Source organism: Otolemur garnettii, unplaced genomic scaffold (genome assembly GCF_000181295.1).
Source record: "Otolemur garnettii isolate 467f Iridium unplaced genomic scaffold, OtoGar3 scaffold00145, whole genome shotgun sequence".
Lineage (NCBI taxonomy): Eukaryota > Metazoa > Chordata > Mammalia > Primates > Galagidae > Otolemur > Otolemur garnettii.
Genome location: NW_003852540.1, coordinates 2,799,617 through 2,821,285, shown reverse-complemented (window position 1 = coordinate 2,821,285; position 21,669 = coordinate 2,799,617). Strand labels below are relative to the sequence as shown.

Here is a 21,669-nt window from a genome sequence, read left to right as displayed (position 1 = left end):
CATTCTTTGTCAGATGCATAGTTTTTGCTCTCTATTCTGCAGGTTGTATATTTTCTCTGCTGATTATTTATTTTGTTGTGCAGAGGCTTTTCAGTTTAAGTCCTATTTATTTATTTTTATTTTTGTTGCATTTGCTTTGGGTTTTTAGTCATAAATTCATATAGATTAATATTCAGAAGAGTTTTTCTTTTCTTTCTATTTTCTTTTGAGACAGAGTCTGACTTTGTTGCCCTCGGTAGAGTACTGTGGCTTCACAGCTCACAGCAACCTCTAACTCTTGGGCTTAAGGGATTCTCTTGCTTCAGCCTCCCGAGTAGCTGGGACTACAGGCATCTACCACAACGCCTGGCTTTTTTGTTGTTGTTGTTGCTGTTTTAGCTGGCTGGGGGTGGGTTTGAACCTGCCACCCTTGGTATATGAGGTCTGTGCCCTACCCACTGAGCCACAGGTGCCACCCTGATCTGGGGTTTTGCGTTAGTTCAGGTATTTTACATTGACCTGTCTACTAGTTTATTGATTCTGTATCCTGCTATGTCCAATCTGCTGCTAAACTCAACTACTGAGTTCTTAATTTTAGGTACTGTATTTCTTGCTTCTAGAATGTCCATTGTGTTTTTAAAAAAGTTGCAATTTGTTAGTGAAAAATTTGTATTCTTTTATCTATTTTTATACATTAATTGTTATTTTAAATTTCATGTCTGCTACCTTTAAGGTCAGAATCATTGTTAAATTGCTTTTTGGTCTTCATTATTGACCATATGATTTTCCTCTTGCATATGTGTAGTAATTTTTTAGTATATGTTGGAAGTTATGAATACTAGGGTTATAGTTGCCCCAAATGCTGTTATCTCTACCAGAGGTGGTTCTTCCTCCTTTCTTCTGTTATGCAGATATGGTGAGTAGGTTGATCACATTAATACAGTCAAGGATTGATTTGGGTTTAGAAGTGGGATGTAACTTTAGGAAGACTAAATTTGTCACTGTTCATAGGATGTGTTCCCACTGGGATTTTGGTTGAGAGTCTGATGATTTACCATCTCCTCAGCCATGAAAGATAATGGGAGATCCTCTTCAGAGATTTTTAGCTTAGTTCTTTTGACTTTACCCCACACAGATTAAAAGTTTGGCAAATGTCTTTAGGGAAAGACATATGTTTGAAGAAGCCCTCCTTCTCAATGTATTTTTTTTTTTTTTGATCTCAGTCTTGAAAGACTGAAAAAGACTTTTCTCTGTCTTTAAGTAGCCTCTGCCTACCAACCCAGCATTCCTTCAGATTTTTCAGATGTCTCATGGGAAAAACAGTCCATATTTGAAACTCCTCGAATTTCCATTGTTAATCCAGCCCCATACGAGTGCTATAAGCTTTGATGCTTTCTTTTTCCCAGCAAAGATCCTCAGTTTATGGTCACATTCAGCAAATAGCCCTTAAGGAAAAAAATAGCCAGTTGGAGGTACCTCATCCCAGAACATTTCTCTTCCTCTCTCTGAAACTTTAGTTTATGAATGTTTTGGGTACTTCTGCAATTCTCTTGATGCCTTTAAAACGTAATTTAAAAACTTATCTTTTAAAATTCCAATTGTTGCAGTGGGAATATTCTAGCTTCCTGCAATCCACTATGTTCTATGTGCAATCAGAGCTCTGCCTCTTTTGTTTATAAAGAGACTGATGTCAGGAAACCTTAATTTGCTTAAACCATTCAGGGCATAAGAGTGATCTGAAGAAGCTATGACTCATATCAGTTATCCAAGAAGATAGTCTATGGCAACTGTTGCTGTTCTCGGGGTTAACTGATCAGTGACACAGAGTAAAGCACTGCAGATGAAATGAATAATGTGAAATGGAGACTGAGGCTCAATCAGGCATGCAGTAAGGTGCCAATAAAGAAAGGCACCTGTCTTATTGATCCTCTTATATACTCTAACACATCCGATAAAATTTAAAATAACAAACAGTTAATAAAGCGAAGTGAAGTCACAGAAACTGCCGTAAAAATTCTAATTCAGCACAATTACTGCTGAGCACTTACACAATTGATACAAATTGAGAACATTGAGCTTAGGGCTAAACCACAGGGGCGCCAGACTGTCTGTTCTGCTAGCCCATTTCCTTAAACTAAAACTAGCAGCTATGGTGTTAATGAGGAGAAAGGAACAAAGTACAACCGCCCAGTGCCTCAACAGGTGTTCGGCCCCAGCTACAACCCGGCCTGGCCCTCTGGCACATTCCTTTCTGTGAACTGTAGCTTTCTGCTTTTCAGCAGGCCCAGGCCTGTCCTCAGAGTAAGGAGATTCCATCTTAGGGCCACAGTCCTTGTTAAACTACTGTGTCTGAGCATGGGGGGCTGTATCCCTTCAGGCAACTATTATCCTTTGATTGCTTTCCCTTATTTGTTTCACTGGATGAATTAAAGTTTTATTTTATGCATTTATTTTACATTAAAATGCAGATTAGTTAAGGATATTTATAGGTGCCCATTTTCCTCTAATAAGCAGAATTCAAGCCTTTTCCCCACTACCTAAATTCAAGTCACCATCATCTCTCACTTGGGGTTCCTGAAATAGCTTTCTAAATAATTTATCTGTTAAATAGGGAGTCTTTCCCCCAGTTTAAGTTTTTGATAGGCTTATCGAAGATCAAATCATGATAAGTATCTGGATTCATCCCTTGGTTCTCAATTCTGTTCCATACATCTACCTCTCTATTTTTGTGCCAATACCATGCTGTTTGATCACTATAGATTTGTAGTATAGTCTGAAGTCTGGTAGTGTGATTCTACCTGATTTGTTTTTATTTCTGAGTAATGTTTTGCCTATTTGAGATTTTTTCTGTTCCCATCTAAAATGAAGTACTATTTTTTCAAGTACTTTAAAGTATGACATAGGTGCTTTAATGGGGATTGCATTAATGGGGATTGCATTAAATCTGTAGATTGCTTTGGGTAGTATGGACACTTTAACAATGTTCATTCTTCCCAGCCATGAGCATGGCATGTTTTTCCATTTGTTAACATCTTCGGCTATTTCTTTTCTCAGAGTTTCATAGTTCTCTTTATAGAGATCTTTCACGTCCTTTGTTAGGTACACTCCAAATCTGTCAAGTGTAGAACATAAATGTCTTAACACAATAATCAAGTAAATGAGGCAAAAGCTATGTTGATTGGTTTGATGCAACCACATCAGATTGTATAAAAAATCAACACATTGTACCCCACATATGCATAAATGTATTCATGATCTATGTGTATATGACTTAATAAAAAACCAAACATCCATAAAAAAATCGGTGATTCTTTATTGGAATAAAGCAATAATGTTTTCTCCTTCATTTGCAAGTAAAGTAGATAAAAAAATAAAAAAAATTATCTGCCTTTTTGATTGTTTAATGCTGAGCATACATATGCCATTCTTGAAACTATTAATAGATTTTTCTGTTAGGATAAAGGTGATGCTCTTTATTACATCTTATAAGGCTTTTCATGATCAGGACCCTGCCTGGCTCTCTTGCTGCCCCCCCCCCCGAATTCTTTCTTTCTTATAATACACTTCAGCCACACTGAAGTTATTTGGTTTCTTAAGTATGCCATGTTGCCTTTACCTCTTGAGTGTTTGCATATGTTGTTTACTCAAGAAGCTATTTTCCCTTCATTTATCTTTTTTCACCCACTTAACTCAGAAAGGTTCAAGATAAAGTTGCCATATGTGGCTGGGAGAAATTAGGAAGTAATTGTGCAAGAGGTAGCAATTGTGCTGAGTTTAAAGGCTGGGATTAGATTTCAAAATTCAGCCAAGAGGGTATGTGGGAAAACTCAAAGTGAGTTTTCGTAAATGCAGCAGGGATAAATGATAGGATTAAGTGATTGAATTAGTTGATTCATAAAGAATATTTATTTTTAGGACATTTTTGAAGTACTAATTAAACAAAACAGAATGATTCATTATCCCTATTATGATGAGGTGTGGTCAGAGCAACTTCTTTGGTGGGATTTGAGCATGCGCTTGCTTCCTCTTCTGCCTGTTTTCCTCACCCAGGAAGGGTAGTTAAATGGTGCTGTTGTGCCCACCCCGGGGGTCGCCTACCCAAAGACCACTCACAATCACAAATCGATGCAAAAAGCAAGAGGCAGGTTTATTGCTGGCGCATCAGGGTTTCTCAGCCACAAGGGGGAAGGAACCTCGAGAGGCTGTTACAGGCTGCTTTTAAGGCGAAAAACTACATGCAGGGGGGGTGAGGGGGCGTTAGGGTATGAGGCGGTTGGTGATTGGGGAATTCATAACTTGCAGGGTTGTTGGGCAGTTTTGCTCTGGGGACTTTTTGCGACGGTTATTTTTAGCACGGGTATGAGGGAGTAGGGAGGGAGTAGGGTGTTGCCTCCAGGTGCAAGAGTCTGATATGCGGGTAGAATGTTTTTATTGTTTTAGGGCCTCCTTACTGCCCTGTGGCCTAACAGTGCCTGCTCTAGACCTCCTGGAGGATTTGTCCCAGGGGGGCCCTAGGAATTTCTTTGTCTGTTGCTAATGAGTTTCTCCAGCATTTAGATTCCACTGGGACCTATTGTCTTGAGGCCCTCAAAAACACAGAACAGGAGATGTGTGAAGGGATGGTGTGCATTTAGGTGACGACTACTGAGGCTATATCTCGATGTACCTATATAAAAGAGTGAAGGATCCCAGGTTCAGGCTTCAGAATTAACTTCAGACATATGTGGTAAGTTAGTCTAGAAGTTGTATCCCATAGGGTCCTTTCAGGCTGGAAGTTGTATCCCATAGGGGCCTTTTAACCTTAGGGTTCAGATTAATAAGGCTTTTTGATGTGAGTACATGAGATGGTTCTTTAGTCAGTGTAAAATCCAAATAATTGCTTAACATTCTAAATATCCTCACTGGTGTTTACCAGATTCAATCTATTTATTTAAAATAGTATCCTAAGTACAATTGACCTTTGAACAACATAGGTATGGACTGTGTGGGTCCACTTATCTGCAGATTTTCTTCTGTCTTTGCCACCCCTGAGGCAGCAACAAGACCAATCTTTCCCTTTTCTCTTCCTCCTCAGCCTACTCAATGTGATGATGACAAGGATGAAGACCTTTATGATAATCTACTTCCACTTAATGAATAGTAAATATATTTTTCTCCTTCGTATGATTTTCCTAATAACATTTTTCTCTTACTTTATTGTAAGAATATAGTATATAATAATATACAAAATATGTGTTAATTGAATGTTTACATCATTGTTAAGGCTTTTGGACAATAATAGTCTATTGGGAGTTAAGTTTTTGGGAAACCAAAATTTATATGTGGATATTCAACCACAAAGGGCATTGTTTCCCCTAACCCCCAGCATTGTCCAAGGGTCAATTATATTGCATAATAGAGTCATTTATACTCTGAGAGGAGTTCTCACAAGACATTTCAACTTTGCAACACCTTTGTGGGGTTAGCAGGGATAAGTCAGTATTACTATTTTAAAGTTGAAGAAATGAATACAGAGAATATGAATAGAGTAAAGCTCATAAGCCTCATCTCATTAATGGGAGCATTTGTAAGAGATACCTGACTAATTTGGCTATAATCACACATCTTAGTGAGGGATGATACCAATGTAGATCCCAGGATGAAAAATTCTCAAAAGAATCAAAGATAGATCCTTCTCCACACTAAAACATGGGCTGTATCTTTCCTTTTTCTGTTCAAATGTGAAAACACACTCATATCTGTGGATTAAATTCTGTGATCTTGGTGAGGAGTCCCTTATTCAGGGTTTGTAGGAATTAAAAAAAAAAGAACTTCTACAGTGTCACACTGTGGGAGGGGTATCTGGAGGAGCCCAGGGACTAGGTCTTAAAGACTGGAAATTATCCTAATTATTATTGTTTACATTCATAATCTTAAAACTTCCATATCAGTCTCATTTCTTCCCACACCAATATCTTGATATTGTGTAGGCTGAATCTCAAAATCTCAAGGGACAAAGTCATAGCATTGTTTTCTGAGTAGATTGGCACAAAGCCATATAACAGAATAGCTGAAGATGGGGTAATATTCCAGAATGATGTTATGACAAGCCTACAGTGCAGTTTTATATAAATCAAAACAAAGGATTTATATGAAGGAGCTCTTGACTTGGAAAGCCTCAGTGGCAGTGATTGTTCTAGCCATATATATATATATATATTATATATATATATAGTATGTATATATATATTTTTTAAATTCAGTAGTCCCTTAGGAAGCACACTATTTTTTTGGTGCCACATTGTTCTAGACGGGGGTTTGGCAGTGAAGAAGATAGATATTATCTCTATTATGTGTATAGAAATCTAGCAAGAAGGAAATAATCCCATGTTTTATGATCTAAAGTGTAAGTTTCCAGGAGAAGAGAAGGAGTGGAGTTGAGGTGGCATGTTCAAGGCCATAGTGCTATGATGTGCCATGGTGGGTGAGAGCAGATGCCTTTGAGATGGTGGGAGAAACCCAATATGCCTGGGTAGGTAGGAGCTAATTCATCTGGTGAAATAGAGCCTTTTGTGCCTTATTAACCATTCTGGAGATTATCTTAATAGAAAGATGAAGCTCTTTAATTGGAATAGTGACACAAACAGGTTTGAGTTATGGAAAGATAATTCTAGATAAAGTCAACAGATTCTAAGGGAGGAAAAGTAGATCTTCCAAATCTGTTGTAACTGTTGAGGTGAAAAAAGTAAGTGACCTGAAAAGTGTCCATGGGATGCAGGGAATAGGCATAAGGAGACATGTTTAGAAAGAGCAATCAACAAGATATAATAATTGAAGTAGAGGAGTGAAGGATGACTCTCAGGTTTCTGACTTGAATAACATGAAGATGGCATAGATAGCTAGAGAATACTGGGGTGGAACAGAGAAGATAACAAACTTAGCATCAGAAGGATGAGGTTTGAGGTGTCATTGAAATATGTAAATAGTACGTTCATCAGGGAGCTGAACATTTAGGGCTGTAGCTCAGAGGACTGGTGTGGATTGAAGAAATACACTTGGGATTCTTTGGCATATTTGGGGAAATGTAGAAAGACAAAATTCTGAGAAGCATTAATATTCAAAGAAAGATAAAACAGAAGCAGTTCTGTGAGGAAATAGTGAAATATTCCTAGGTAGGGAGGAAAAAAGTCACAAAGGTAAATTTTCACCTGGCCAAGAGATGGGTCATGAAATATGAAGTGATCATTGGTGTTAAATGTGATATGGTATTGGATTTACAGACAAGAATTTAGAGTTATTGTGGGTTTTGATGGAGCAGTTGCAATAGGAGTGTAGGAACCAATCTACTGCCTGTCCTTAAATTCTCATTCATCTACCTCATGACAATAGGTCACACATTCTAGAGATACATTTATTTGCTATCTATGGATTTTAAGGTGAATGATATTCCTCATAAAGATGATAGAATCATAGAATGATGAAGAAGAACCAAACTGTCATCTCACAGTTCCTTCTTCTGGGCCTGTCTATCCAGTCAGAGCAGTGAAACCTGTTTTATTCCCTGTTCCTAACCATAAATCTTATCACTGTCCTGGTGAACCTCCTCTTTATCATCCTCATTCATCTGGACTCCTGTCTCCACACACCCATGTATTTGTTTCTTAGTAACTTGTCCTTCTCTGTCTTCTGCTTTTCCTCTGTCACAATACCCAAATTACTCCAAAACATGCAGAGCCACGTCCCATCCATCCACTATGCAGGTTGCCTGGCCCAGATGTATTTTTATGTGATTTTTGGCATTCTGGAAAGCTCACTCCTTGTGGTCATGGCCCATGACTGCTACCTAGCCAGCTGTGTCCTCCTGCACTACAGCACCATCATGAGCCCCAAAGTTTGTCTTTCTCTGTTGGTGCTGTCCTGGGTGCTGACTGCTGCCCATGCCATGTTGCACATCCTGCTCATGGCCAGGCCGTCCTGTTCTGTCAAGGTGATTCCTCACTTTTTCTGTGATACATTTAGTATGTTGAAACTGGCCTGCTTTGACACTTGGGTCAATAGGTTGGTGATAGTTTTCATGGGGGAGCTCATCCTCATCATCCCATTCCTGCTCATCACCATGTCCTATGCAAGAATTGTCTCCACCATCTTTAAGGTCCCTTCTGACAGGGGGCATCCAGAAGACTTTCTCCACCTGTAGCTCCCACCTCTCTGTAGTGTCTCTCTTTTATGGGACGATTATTGGCCTCTACTTATGCCCATTCACAAATCATAAAACTCTGAAGGAGACTGTCATGGCTATGATGTACACTGTGGTGACACCCATGTTGAACCCCTTCATCTACAGCCTAAGGAACAGAGACATAACAAGAGCCCTGGAACAATCTTTAAAAAAAAAAGAAAATTCATTTCTCTCTAACGTACTAATTGGAACTTTACCATTATTCAATTCATAGATATAGTAATGTTTATAAGGGAATGTCACTCTAAATCAGTGGCTTAATTTTTTTTTTTTAAGACTACTACACCTTTTGCTTAAACAAAACTGTATGCTAAAGGCTAATATGAAAATGTGATGACAACAGAGTTGTGTTTGAAGTAGCGTTGGTGGCAGAAAGTCAGGGTGCTCAGCATGCTTCTTTCTCCAGTCCCAGGTAGGTTGACTTGAAGTTTGAAAATAAGATTTAAATATCTTTGTGCCAACACCTATTATTCATATTAGCTTGGAATTATCTTCCTTTAAATGGAACTATAATCACTATTTTCATCCTACTCAAGAATTTTCAGTGACACTCTCAAGTAAAGAAAGAAAAAACTCAGCACTTTCTATCTTATGGAACACATATATTTCTAGAGTCTTCAACTTCCAATACTTTACTCTTTGCTGTTGAATAAAGGCATCTCTTCTTTGCTTCTCTGCATACATATCCTCACATCATTCCATCCCTTAATTTTTAAGTTTTTTTTTTTTTTTACAGACCTTGAATAGAACAACTTTTTTTTTTTGAGACAAAGTCTCACTTTGTCACCCTTGGGAGAGTGCTGGGGCATCATAGCTCACAGAAACCTCAAACTCTTGGGCTCAAGTGATTCTTTTGCCTCAGCCTCCTGAGTAGCTGGGACTACAAGCACTCACCACAATGCCTGACTATTTTTAGAGGTGGGGGTCTCACTTTTGTTCAGGCTTGTGTCAAACCTGTGAGCTCAGGCAATCCACCTGTGTTGGCCTCCCAGAGTCCTAGGATTATAGGTGTGAGCCACCGCGCCTGGCCTACAACAACCTATTTTAAAAGGGATAGTAAATAACAAACACTTGTTGGATAATTTTCTGTATGTAAAGGACTTTTGCAATCTATTCACACACCAACTCTATGAAGTTGGTCCTATTATTATTCTAATTTTATGTGTAAAGAGATAGAAAGCTTAATTTATCATCCAAGCTCACCTAAGAAATAAGTGGTATAGCTAAGATTTGAACCCAGGCAGTTTTATTTTATTTTATTTTATTTTTGTCAAGACAGAGTCCCACCCTGTGCCCCTGAGCAGAGTGCAGTGGCTTGGTAGTTCACTTCAACCTCAGACTCCTGGCTTGTGAGCATTCCGCTGCCTCAGCCTCCAGAAGCTGCTGGGATTACAGGCACTCGCCGTGGTGCCAGTTGGATTTGTCCATTTTTTTCATGAGTTGGGGTCTCACTTTTGCTCAGGCGAGTCTCGAACTCCTGAGCTCCAGGAGCTCCTCAGCCTCCCACAGTGCTGGGATTACAGGCATAAGCCACCGCGCCCGGCAGCAGTTTGATTTTAGAGACCAAGATACTCAGGATTGCACTTAACTGCATCTTCAGACTATAGTACAGTACAGTTCCAGTCACTTGTTAGTTAATCATGCTAATTTCCTTCATATCGCTTTCACATGTATTTCTCATTGTGATCTTGAATTGTGATTTTCATCAGATACAACCAAAAAGTAAAGAAAAGTTTGTAAACTCACATTTTCATGGGGCCAAGAAAATAATGTAGATAATTATAAGGTGGTCCAGATTAAAAAAAAAAAACAATTGCAGAAATATGATCATAAAATTTTTTTATTAACCTATGGACTCTACCTCTATCATTATACAAGCATATAGTTTATATGAGATATTTTTAATTTGATTTTGAACAAATTAGAAATATTTAATCATTAAGTATATTTTTGTTGTTTGTCATTCCTTTGGGAACAAAAATGTTTCATCTTTTCTTCTTCACCCTGTTGATGGTATGAAGTCCTTTGTTCATGGATTGTTTAATAGAGAATTCAGTCTATTAACTGAGAGTGATATTTAGATATTTTGTTTAATAATAGATATCATCTAACCCCAGTGAGAATGGCCTGCATCACAAAATCTCAAAGCTCCAGATGCTGGTGTGGATGTGGAGAGAAGGGAACACTTTTATACTGCTGATGGGACTGCAAACTAATGCAACCTTTTTGGAGGGAAGTATGGGGAACTCTCAAAGAACTCAAACTACACCTCCCATTTGATCCTGCAATCCCAATACTGAGCATCTACCCAGAAGAAAAAAAATCCTTTTACCATATGGATGCTTGCACTAGACTGTTTATCACAGCTCAATTTATAATCGCAAAGATGTGGAAACACCCTAAAGGCCCACCAACCCAGGAATGGATTAACACTGTGGTATATGTATACTGTGGGATGCTTACTGTTCAGCCATTAAAAAGATGGAGACCTTACATCTTTTGTATTAACTTGGATAGCAGTGGAACACATTATTCTTAGTAAAGCATCACAAGAATGGAGAAGCAAGAATCTTATGTTTTCAATTCTGATATGAGGACAATTAATGACCTAGTAGATGGTGGGGGGTGGGAGAAAGGGTTAGTGGAGAGAAGGAAGTGGGGAGGGGTGTGGGGGCGTCACAGTATGTGACATACCTTTTAGGGGTAAAGAGGGACTTTGCCTAACAAATACAATCAATGTAACCAGGTTCTTTGTACCCTCAATGAACCCCCAACGATTAAAAAAAAAAAGAAAGTCGTTCACAAAGCACACATTTTGGATGCAAATCAAATCTTTGCATAAACTTTATTTAATTAACTAACTAATAATTAATTTATTTTTGAGACAGGGCCTTAGTCTATTGCTGAGGCTGGAGTGCAGTGGCATCATCAAAAGTCACTGTAGCCTTGAACTCTTGCCTTTGCCGATTTTTAAAACTGAGTCATTTGCTTCTTTGCTGTTAAGTTCTTTAAGTTTCTTATATATTTTGGATATTAACCCCTTATCAAATGTTTAGCTTGCAAATATTTCCCCCCAATCTGTGGGTTATCTCACTTTATTTTTTTCTTTTCCTGTACAGAGGTGTTTAGTTTGATGCCATTACATTTTTCTAGTTCTGTTTTTGTTTCTGTACTTTTAGGATTATATTAAAAAAATTAATTAACCAATGTTGTGGAGCTTTCCTCCATATTTTATTCAAGTAGTTTTACAATTTTATGTCTTTTATACATGAGGGTGAGTGGAACCAGAGGACTCCTATTCTGTCTTCTTGCTAATGTCCCTTTTGTGGCCACTTTAAGAGTTTATAATTTGTTTTCAGTAATCAGAATATTGTATGCTTTGGTATGATTATTTTATTTGGGTGTTTAGACTGCTTGGGGTTTGTTAAACTTCTATTGTCTGTAATTTATAATTTTCATAAAAATTTGGAAAAATTTGACTATTATGTCTTAAAATTTTTGATGAATGCTTCTCTCTCCTTCTGTGCCTCCAATTACATATCAGACCCACTTGATAATATCTCAGAAGTCACTGAAGGTTTGTTCAGTTTAGTTCTGACATTTTCCTTGCAGAACTTCACTTTGGACTTTTTGTTTTTCAGTAACTGATTTTATTATTATATTTTCAAGCTTATTGATTTTTTCAGTGTCAATTATTCTTTTAGTCTCATTCAATGAAATGCTCACTTTTTATTTTGTATTTTAGAAATTTTCTATGATTTTTCTATTATTCTTCTTTCATTTTTTTGACTCATTATGCTCTTGTTTTCCTATATATTCTTCATCTTACACAGCATATTTATAAAAGCTGAGCTAGCATCCTTGTCTGATAGTTTCCTCATCTGTAACATTTCTGGGTCTGTTCCTGCTAACTTACTTTTTTCCTAATAATGGGTCAAATATTTTTGCTATCTCATATGTCTAGTAATATTTTATTGTATGCCAGGCATTGTAGACTTTACATTGTTGAGTGCAGGATTTTGTTGCATTTTTCTAAAAAGTGCTAGACTTTTATTGCTGAAATTTAAAGCACATGTAAGTTAAGTCCTTTTCAAGCTGTTTTATAAACTCTTTTAGGTGTGTATAGAATAGCCTTTATTTTAGGGATAATTTGATTCTACCTATAAAATCTGGCCATTTTGAGGTCACTAATGAATGACTGTGTATGAAAAAGTCTCTCTAGTTTGTCTGAAGGAAGCTCAAACAATTCCTGATTCAGTGTGAATGCAAAGAGTTATTTGTTGTAGAGCTCTGTAGCATTCTTTTTCTTTCAAAAGTTGTTCCTTCCTCATGGGGCTTTTACACTTTGAATGAACAGACTGTTACTCAACCAAAGCTTCATGGAGATAATTTATTCTGATAGATTTAATTCTTTTTCTGTGTAGCTCTTTCCTCTCTATAACTCTGCACAGTGAATTCTAGCAATCTTGACCTTCCTGAATGTCAATCTGCCTTTTCACCTCAATGAGATCTTTCAGTTCTCTTTGGGGCTCCCTTACCACCTCCTACTGTGCCATGGTCTGGAAATTTCTCCCACATAGGAAATATGTGCAAGGGTAGGACTTGCTTGATTTGTTTCTCTTCCAGATATTACAATTCTTGCTGACTATTGTCTAATACTTGAAAGTAGTAGCTTCCCATCTTGTGTTCAGTTTTCTAGTTGTTTACTTTGATAGGATGAGTCCAGACCCTGGCACTTCATCATGAGTGAAAATTTTATATCTATTTAGTGTTTACACATTTAATTTCTTTATCTCATGTAATTGTCTGGCTTAATATCTTCAGTACAATGCTAGATAATAGTGATTAGAGTGGGCATTTTTCTCCTGCAGGAAACAAGGAAAAGCTAGCTCACTTCATTTCATTGTCCAAAAATGGTTCTTCAAATTTGTAATAAAAGCAACATTTACTCTGTAAGTTTTTCTATTTTTAAATGTTCAGGTGGGTATAACAATGCTAGGTAAAATATGCTGAAACTATTTAATAAAGAAATAGTCTTTATTATTATTACTATTATTTGCAGTTTTTAGCGGGAGCTGGGTTTGAACCTGCTGCGTCTGGCATATGCGGCCAGTGCCCTACTCCTTTGAGCTACAGGCGCTACCCAGATAGAAATAATCTTTAGCTTTTAGAACTTATTGAAATTATCATGCCTACCAATAATTAATTTATATCATTATATAAGCCTACAAAAAGGAATAAAAATAGTGAAACTCAGAATTAGTGAGGTTGTCAGGAAATAGTTAAATTTAGATATCAATTTGGCACTATAGAATACGAGCTTTAGAACTACACGGAATTATTAGTGATATGCTACTTTTTAAGAATGTAGGATAGGAGAATAAATCACATAATAAATAATGCTTATGGAAATGATATTTTTAATATTCACAAATCTGAAGTAGTCCATAAATGGGACAGTAATCTTTGACCAAACTATGGCATTAGATGTATTAGCATATCTCACATGCTAAAATTATATCAAACGTGACTGCGTTGTTACAAAATATACAGAGGAAACAGTAATAAATAGTTTAAGTCAAAAAATAGAACTAATATTGATGTATATTAACATAAACAGTGAAAGATGAATTTCAATGAATTTGGAGAGAATTTGGGGTGACATCAACCTTTGCATTTTAAATTAAGTTGGTAAATTTTACCGTTAAGTACCTAGTAAGCATTATTTGAAAGGTAGATTGAAGTCTTCCTTGCATTTAACTCCCAGCAGGTAGGCAATCCCACACTAAACGCCTCAATGTTCTCCAAAAGAGTAAGTTAAACAGTGTCCCTTCTAGGTTCAGAGGGCAGGCAATAGTTGATTTCTTATGGGCAGCTCCTGGGAGTGAATTCACACTGTAGTAGCTCAACTTTCAGTTTAACATAGACTCCGGCAGGCCAGTTCTCTGTGTGGCCTAGGGCCCCTTTCCTTCCTGCAGTTTTCTAGAATAACTATAGAATATGCTGAGAATACAGCATCCTGAGATAAGGAAACACTAGATACAACAGCCCAGATCATTTTCCAGTCCTCTGTAGAAACTGTATGTCCTTCAACAATTTAGCTTGGTGGTTCATGTGACTCCCAGGGTAGAAACCCCAGGGTGGGCTCCTTTCCAGGGCCCCTTAGCTGTGGTGCCAGTGGGCACGTGGAGATGAGACTTCCCAGGCAGCTTTTCTGAGCTTTTGGGGACGTCTCTAAATGAGTTCTAGGCTTTGGTTATTTTTGCTGCCTATGTGTAAGGAATAAACCCACTTTGTATTTATAAAACACATATCAAAAAATAAACCCATTTTTTGTCTGTGTGGTACAGACAGTCCCTGAGTTACAAACATCTAACTTATGTATAACTAGCACTTTCAAAGGGAGGCTATCACAGTAAGTCCCCAAGTTACAAACATCTGCCTGACATACCACTTGCACTTATGATCAGAGACTATTACAGGTAACAGCTAAGTGTACCTGTTCCAACTTACATACAAGTTCAACTTTTTTGTTTTTTGAGACAGAGTCTCACTATGTTGCCTTTGTAGAGTGCCGGGGTGTCATAGCTCATAGCAACCTCAAACTCTTGGGCTTAAGTGATTCTCTTCCCTTACCCTCCCTCCTAAATAGCTGGGACTACAGGCGCCTGCCACAATGCCCGGCTATTTTATTTTATTTTTTGTACTTGTCATTGTTGTTTAGCAGGCCCAGGCTGGGTTTGAAGCCGCCAGCCCCTGTGTATGTGGCTGGCTCCCTAACCACTGAGCTAAGGGTGCCAATAAATTCAACTTTAGAACGAACCTACAGCACTTATACCATTCATAACTCAGGGATTGCCTGTATTTTGTCACACTGGATGCAGACAAGTTGGTAGCCAGTGCATGGTGAACTTGTTTCACAGTGACAACCGCAGTGGTTTATATTTATTGAAAATATGCTATATATGAGGGATTAGTCCTTTATATGCATTCATGCACATCTCATTTATCACAAAGAATGCTTTACATGTAGTATCATATCTAAACTTACTGAGGGGTAGTTTTACTTGCTTTCAAAGGTTAAATAATTTCCCAGGCTTAAAAGTGGCAAAACTGATATTGCAAGTGCTTCAGAGTCTATGCCAAGTGATTTTGCAATCAATGCGCAGTGGCATCCTGGTGTGTCATGGGAGGATCTTAGGTGTGGTGTGAAAAACTTTAAAGATCATCAATTAAATTATTTTGGACAGAAGTTCAAAGCACAGTAAGTATATTCCCTTTTTTGCTCTTTTTTTTTGGATTGACATAATTTACGTGTGCCATGAAAGTCTAACTATAGGTTCAAGCGTGCCATGAGAGAGATAAAATACATTGAAAAACACTGGTGTTTGCTGCAGCTATACTACCGTCTATTGTCAGGTGACAGTGTAAACAGGGAGCAGGTGAGCTGGTTATCAACAACTGGCCACTACTGGAGAAGGAATTATCTATAGTAATTACAACCTATGGCAGCATAGAACCAAATACCTAAAAGTAAACAGAAAACAAGAATGAAAAATAGCGTCAAGTGATAACATTTTATCTTCCTATAGAAACTTATTGGTGGGAACTATAAATTATTGTGCAGAGTTTTGCTACAACTTTTACTAACAAAGCTTTCTGAGTCATTTTTGGTAACTATCCACAATAGTCGATGTGTTCTGAAAATATTGGCCTGAGTTAATCTTGGGAGAAATACAGAAGTGTGGGCTAAATGTGAATCATGTAGGTTATGAACTGGTGACAGTGGGTCTGCATGCTAGGAAAAATAGTTCGACTTCATTCTGTAGGTAGCACAAAGCCACTTGACATTTCTAATGGTGATATAACAATATTTTAGGAAGATTAATCTGATTGGGGTGCACAGAGTGGAAGGACTGTGGATAGACGGAGTGGTTAGGTGAGCAGCAACTAGGAGGGGATTGTAATTATTCAGGTGGGAGATTATGAAGTGTCCATATAAGCCATTCTTTCCTGGCTCCTCACTTTATTATTGTAATCATTCCACTGGGGCTCAGCACCTGTTAATGGAGCCAGGCATTATGCTAAGTGGCAAGCATTGGGGCTGCAAAGATGATGGGCTTGGAAAAAGCTTCCCCTAAGACAACAATGAAGCTTTCACGTGAAATTTAAAGTGACTGGAAGATTTGGGGTCTTGGATGCCTGATCAAACATTGCAGTAAGTCTGTCTAAAAATTCGATCTCTATTAAGCACTTCCTAGACCCACTTCTGAGTCATTGAGCATGAGGGCTCTACAGACGTGGTCAGTATCAGCCCCAGAAACACAACTGGTAGGGATCCAAGTCCTCAAGGTCATAGTAATGTTGGGAGAAAGGTTGCCTTTTATTTTTATTCTTGACCACATACAAAGTTCCAACCAGATATTCTCTTATTTTGGTCATGAGTTACCCTATGTGGGTTTAAAAGTATTAATAGTTAATAACAATGTTACTAAATATAATAAAGGATGAAATATATTCTTCATGATTAATATACTATAGATCTTGATGGCTATATTTTAGAGTATAATAATTGTAAGAACGTAGCCTAATGATTCTGAAAGATACTGACCTGATGGTAGCTTTGTTCTGATGCAGTCCTGTAGCATGTGCTTGAATATTTCGGGTTCAGATCATGAGGGCTCTAATTTCTCTTCCTCTTCTATTCCTCATGCTTAGTGTGGTGAATATAGATGGATGGAGATGCCTATGTTGTTGGATGTCAAGTCACTATCACTAAAGGAAATGAATTTTCTTAACCCCAATTAGCTTTTTTAGGGAAGACTTCATGTCTCGGTTCCTCAAACTGTAGATAAAGGGATTCAACATTGGGGTTACAACTGTGTACATAACTGATGCAACTGTGCCCTTTTGTGCTGAGCGGGTGGAGGGGGGACTGAAATAAACACAAAAGGAAGTCCCAAAGAAGAGAGACACCATAGAGAGATGAGAACTGCAGGTGGAAAAGGCTTTTCGCTTCCCCTGAGCTGAGGGGATCTTCAGGATGGTTGAGAAAATGTACGTGTAAGAGATAATCAGGCAAAGAACGCAAACCAGGCCTGCGAGACCCCCAACAATGAAGATCACCAGCTCATTGATGAATGGATCTGTGCAGGCGAGACTCAGGAGGGGATTGATGTCACAGAAGAAGTGTGGGATCTTGTGGTCTGCACAGAAGGACAGGCTGTTCATCAGGAGTGTGTGTAGAAGGGAGTGGAGGGCATTCACAATCCAGCATGCAGACACTAGGAAGACACAGAGCCCAGGGCTCATGACCAGGATGTAATGGAGTGGGTGGCATATGGCCATGTAGCGGTCATAGGCCATGACAGCCAAGAGGAACGCCTCCAGCATCACAAACAACATGAAAAAATATAGCTGTAGAAGACACCCTGAGTAAGAGATGACCTGATTCTGGATCCATATATTTGCCAGCATCTTGGGGACTGTAGTGGACACAAAGCAGGCATCTGCAAGAGAGAGATTGGCCAGGAAGAAGTACATGGGGGTGTGAAGTTGAGCATCAGTGATGATGGCTAGAATAATGAGGAGGTTGCCTGCCACAGTGATCAAGTACAGGGACAGGAAGAGCCCAAAAAGGACCTTCTGCTGCTCCAGCTTCTCAGAGAACCCCAGAAGGAAAAATTCTGAGATGCCTGTTAGGTTTTTCCATCCCATTTTTCTGTAAGAAGAAAGTTGGGTTAATTGAAAGAAATCGATAAACTCTGGACTGTGCATAAAGCAAGATGGAGACTTTACCTCCTTCATGTTTACATGGATGGAGCTAGAAAATGTTCTTAGCAAAGTATCACAAGAATGGAAGAAGTATCCAATGTACACAGCCCTATTATGAAACTAATTTATAGCTTTCATATGAAAGCTATAACCTAATTATAGCCTAAGAATATGGCGGGGAGGGGAAGGAAGGAGGGTAGATGGGTGGAGGGAGGGTGACTGGAGGGATCACCTCTATAGTTTATCTTTCAAGTGTACAAGTGAATCTTTCTAAAAGTAGAATATGAACGTCTTAACACAATAACTAAGAAAATGACATAAAGGCTATATTAACCAGTTTGATGAAAATATTTCAAATTGTATATGAAAACATCACACTGTACTCCATGATTGCATTAATGCACACAGCTAACATTTAGTAAAAAAACCAAAACAAAACAAAACCAAAAACCCCCTGGATTGTGAACTTTGAAAATTGTGTAATATTTCAATGTTCATCTTCTTCCTCTTTTCTTTTCTTTCTTTTTTTTTTTTTTTTTGTAGTTTTTGGCCGGGGTTGGGTTTGAACCCACCACTTCTGGCATATGGGGCCGGCGCCCTACTCCTTTGAGCCACAAGCGCCACCCTCAATGTTGATCTTCTAATGTGAGGTTGAATCATATGAAATCTCCAATATTTGACGGTCTGGGACCTGGAAAAAATGGCTATTTCATATGTTCCAACTGAATATTTGCAAATATCTGTGCTTAGTGCTATGGTAAATCACCTCTTTGTTTACAAGTGAGAAGAGGTTTTTTATTTTATTACATAAATGTTAATCCAATACATACATTCTTGGGCTAGACTGGAGGTGTTTGTTGGCCATGATCTTGTGGTGGTCATGTACAGGCTATGAAATTCACAGAACCCAGGATTTCACAGGTCAAATGAACCTCTTTCCCCAATACTACAAAAAGCATGGCAACTGAAAATGGGTTTTGGGATTGGTAAATCATGTCTATTGTCTATAATTATCACTGCTATCTACACAGCTGTCCATAGAAACCTGGGCATCATTATTGACTCATTTTTCTTCCTTCATGCTTCTACATCCAAATAACCATCAAAACTTGGCAATTTTACGTTCTCAACATAGCTAAAACTTACCTGCTTCTCCCAGTTTACTTGTTACTCTAAGTCCCAGTTGCCACTACTATCATTTAGGACACTATGGTTTCTCACCTATATTTGGGCAATTGTTTTTCCTGCCTCTATTTGTGCCCACCTGCCACCTAGTCTCTTCACTATAGAGAGAATGAGATCTCTAAAAACCAAATTTGATTTTGTCATTCCACCTGAAAAATCCTTCAGGGGCTCTGCAATACTCTCAGTGTAAACTCCAAACTTCTCAATATGTCCCGAAGGCCCCAATCTTACTGGCATCTATTACAGACACCCCCAATTCTTCATGGTACTCCCTCCTTCCCTTCTCATCTATGCACCAAATATACTTTCCATTATTTAAAAGATCCAGACACTCTCTCACCTTTAGGCTCTGCTCATGTTCTTTTCTGAGGCTGGAATAGTTTTTCCAATTCCACTCATCAGACTAACCAAACTTCTGGTCTCATCTTAGATGCTACTTCTTCTAGGAAGCCTTTTCCAACTCATCTTCTCATAAGAAACTCATGTTTGTGACCTTCTGGATGCTGTGCCTCCCCCATCACAACACACACCACCCTGGACTGTGTCTGTTTACTCGCAAGTGTCCTCTGTTTTGCTGTGGGTACTACTAGGAGTAGGCAGAGAAGCTGCCTAATTTGTTCAGCTTTGAAATCTAGCGTTAGCCCTGAACCTGGTACAACATAGGTGCTCAGTTAGAATTTATCATATGACTAAGTAAACCCCAAAGAATGGAGAGAATGAAAGGGAGAATAACATCAGTCAAAGAGAAAAGCCTTAATTGTTTTATTAGTAGTTTCAGACATAGATTTGATACATTATAGTCACAGAGACAAATGCCCTAGGATAAATTCTTGGAATGGAACAGTGTTTCAGCTGAGGAATTAACCAGTAGAATCAGTCTTCCCCTGTGCTACCTTTTTCCTCCTCAGCATACCCTATGAATTCATAAGCCTTAGTTACACCCACAAAAATTGCTAGCATCTTACATCTTATTCTTTCACTGACAGTGAACATTTTCCACTAAACTATCTTTCTCTTGGGTTCCCCAGAGACTGGTGTATGTGGTTCTCTCCTTAGTAAAAAAATTCATCAAGGAAAAATCATAGAACCCAGAAGCAGGGCACAGTGTTCACCAGACTTTGGTTTGCTAAAGATGGCAAAGAGAGTGTGAGCAAATAATGCTGGAACTAGCTGGTTAAGTCTTGGGAAAATGTACTTCAATGCACATCTCACATCCATGAACAAATTTCAGAGAGTTAAAGCATTTTTCTTAAATTAGAGAGGGGGTCTCCCTCTGTCACCTAGGAGGCAGCAGTGCAATGGCATCAGAGTTCCTGTATCCTTGAACTCCTGGGCTCAAACTGTCCTCCCGCCTCAGCCTTCCCAGTAGCTAGGATGACAGTCACATGCCACCATGCCTGGCTAATTTTTAAATTCTTTGTACAGATGGGGTCTTGATATGTTGCCCAGGCTGGTCTTGAACTCCTGGGCTTAAGTGATCTTCATGCCTCAGCCTTCCAAGTAGCTGGGATTACAGGCAAGGCCCACTGCACTCTCTATATGGTCTGTCTAACAAGGGTACAAGTGAACTTTTCTAGAACTAGAGTATAAATATTTTAACACAATAACTAAGTAAATGACACAAAGTCTATGTTAACCAGTTTGATGAAAATATTTCAAATTGTATATGAAAACACTACACTGTACCCCATGTTTGCATTAATGTACACAGCTATCACTTAATAAATAATAAAAAAAAAGGCCCACTGCACTCAGTGGTTAAAGCATTATATATACAGATATGACCATAAAGCAACCAGGAGGAAATACAGCACAATAGTTATTTCATGTTAGGACAAGATTGGCCCCTCTATGTAAAAAACAATGAAAGAAACAATAAAAGAAAAGAATAATTGGATTGATTAAATTAAATTGAAAACTTCTTTTAAAGAAAAAGGTCATACGCAAAGTAGATAGCAAGCAAAAAAGTGGGAAGCTATTTTCCACATTTATCAAAGAAAGAATTAATATTCTTAAAAGAATTAATTAAAAGAAAAGGATATCTCTCCTTGCCTTCATAGAAAAATACATAGATAATCCCGGACGCTCAACTCGTATCCAGCCAGTGGCATGACCACCCTGGATCCCGCCTCAATTGCTTAATTCCAAGGTCCCTGCTCTTTCTGTCTTCCCATGTGGGTCTCCTTTAATCACCAGATTTTTTCTGCTAGCAATTGAAATCTCCAAGGCCTCCTGCTTGTCTCTGCATTCCTTATACCCCTTAGAGCTCTAGATGAAGCGAGTGGCTCACGGGGCTCAGCACCATATGTGTAGCTGCATCTGCTCCGTTCACCTGATGCCTCGCTGAGCACGATCACTCCTGTTACCACCTGACCTTCACAGCTTCTGCTTCCCCCACTTCCTGGAGCTGACTCTCACTTCTCTCATTCAGGGCAGGCCTCTCATTGACTTAGATCCAAAAGGGCTCAGAATCTTCCCCCTTCTTGATCTTGTCTCTTGACCACATCTGGCTT

General features: G+C 38.5%; 2 protein-coding genes across 2 annotated transcripts; one reads left to right on the top strand and one right to left on the bottom strand.

Moving 5' to 3' along the window:
- Nucleotides 1-7,432: 7,432 nt before the first annotated feature.
- On the top strand, nt 7,433-8,458 carry LOC100941608 (olfactory receptor 1E3-like). Its single transcript, XM_012810907.2, is given in 3 exon segments — nt 7,433-8,119; nt 8,121-8,403; nt 8,406-8,458. Coding segments are annotated over 3 exon segments (1,023 nt in total).
- An 8,499-nt stretch (nt 8,459-16,957) lies between these two features.
- Nucleotides 16,958-18,631, bottom strand: LOC100949612 (olfactory receptor 1G1). The gene is made up of 3 exons (XM_003799071.2): nt 18,603-18,631; nt 18,423-18,463; nt 16,958-17,961 (listed from the first exon to the last, which is right to left on the bottom strand). The coding sequence occupies exons 1-3, from the start codon at nt 18,629-18,631 to the stop codon at nt 16,973-16,975; spliced, it is 1,059 nt and encodes a 352-aa protein (XP_003799119.2). The 3' UTR covers nt 16,958-16,972.
- Between the last annotated feature and the right edge of the window lie 3,038 nt (nt 18,632-21,669).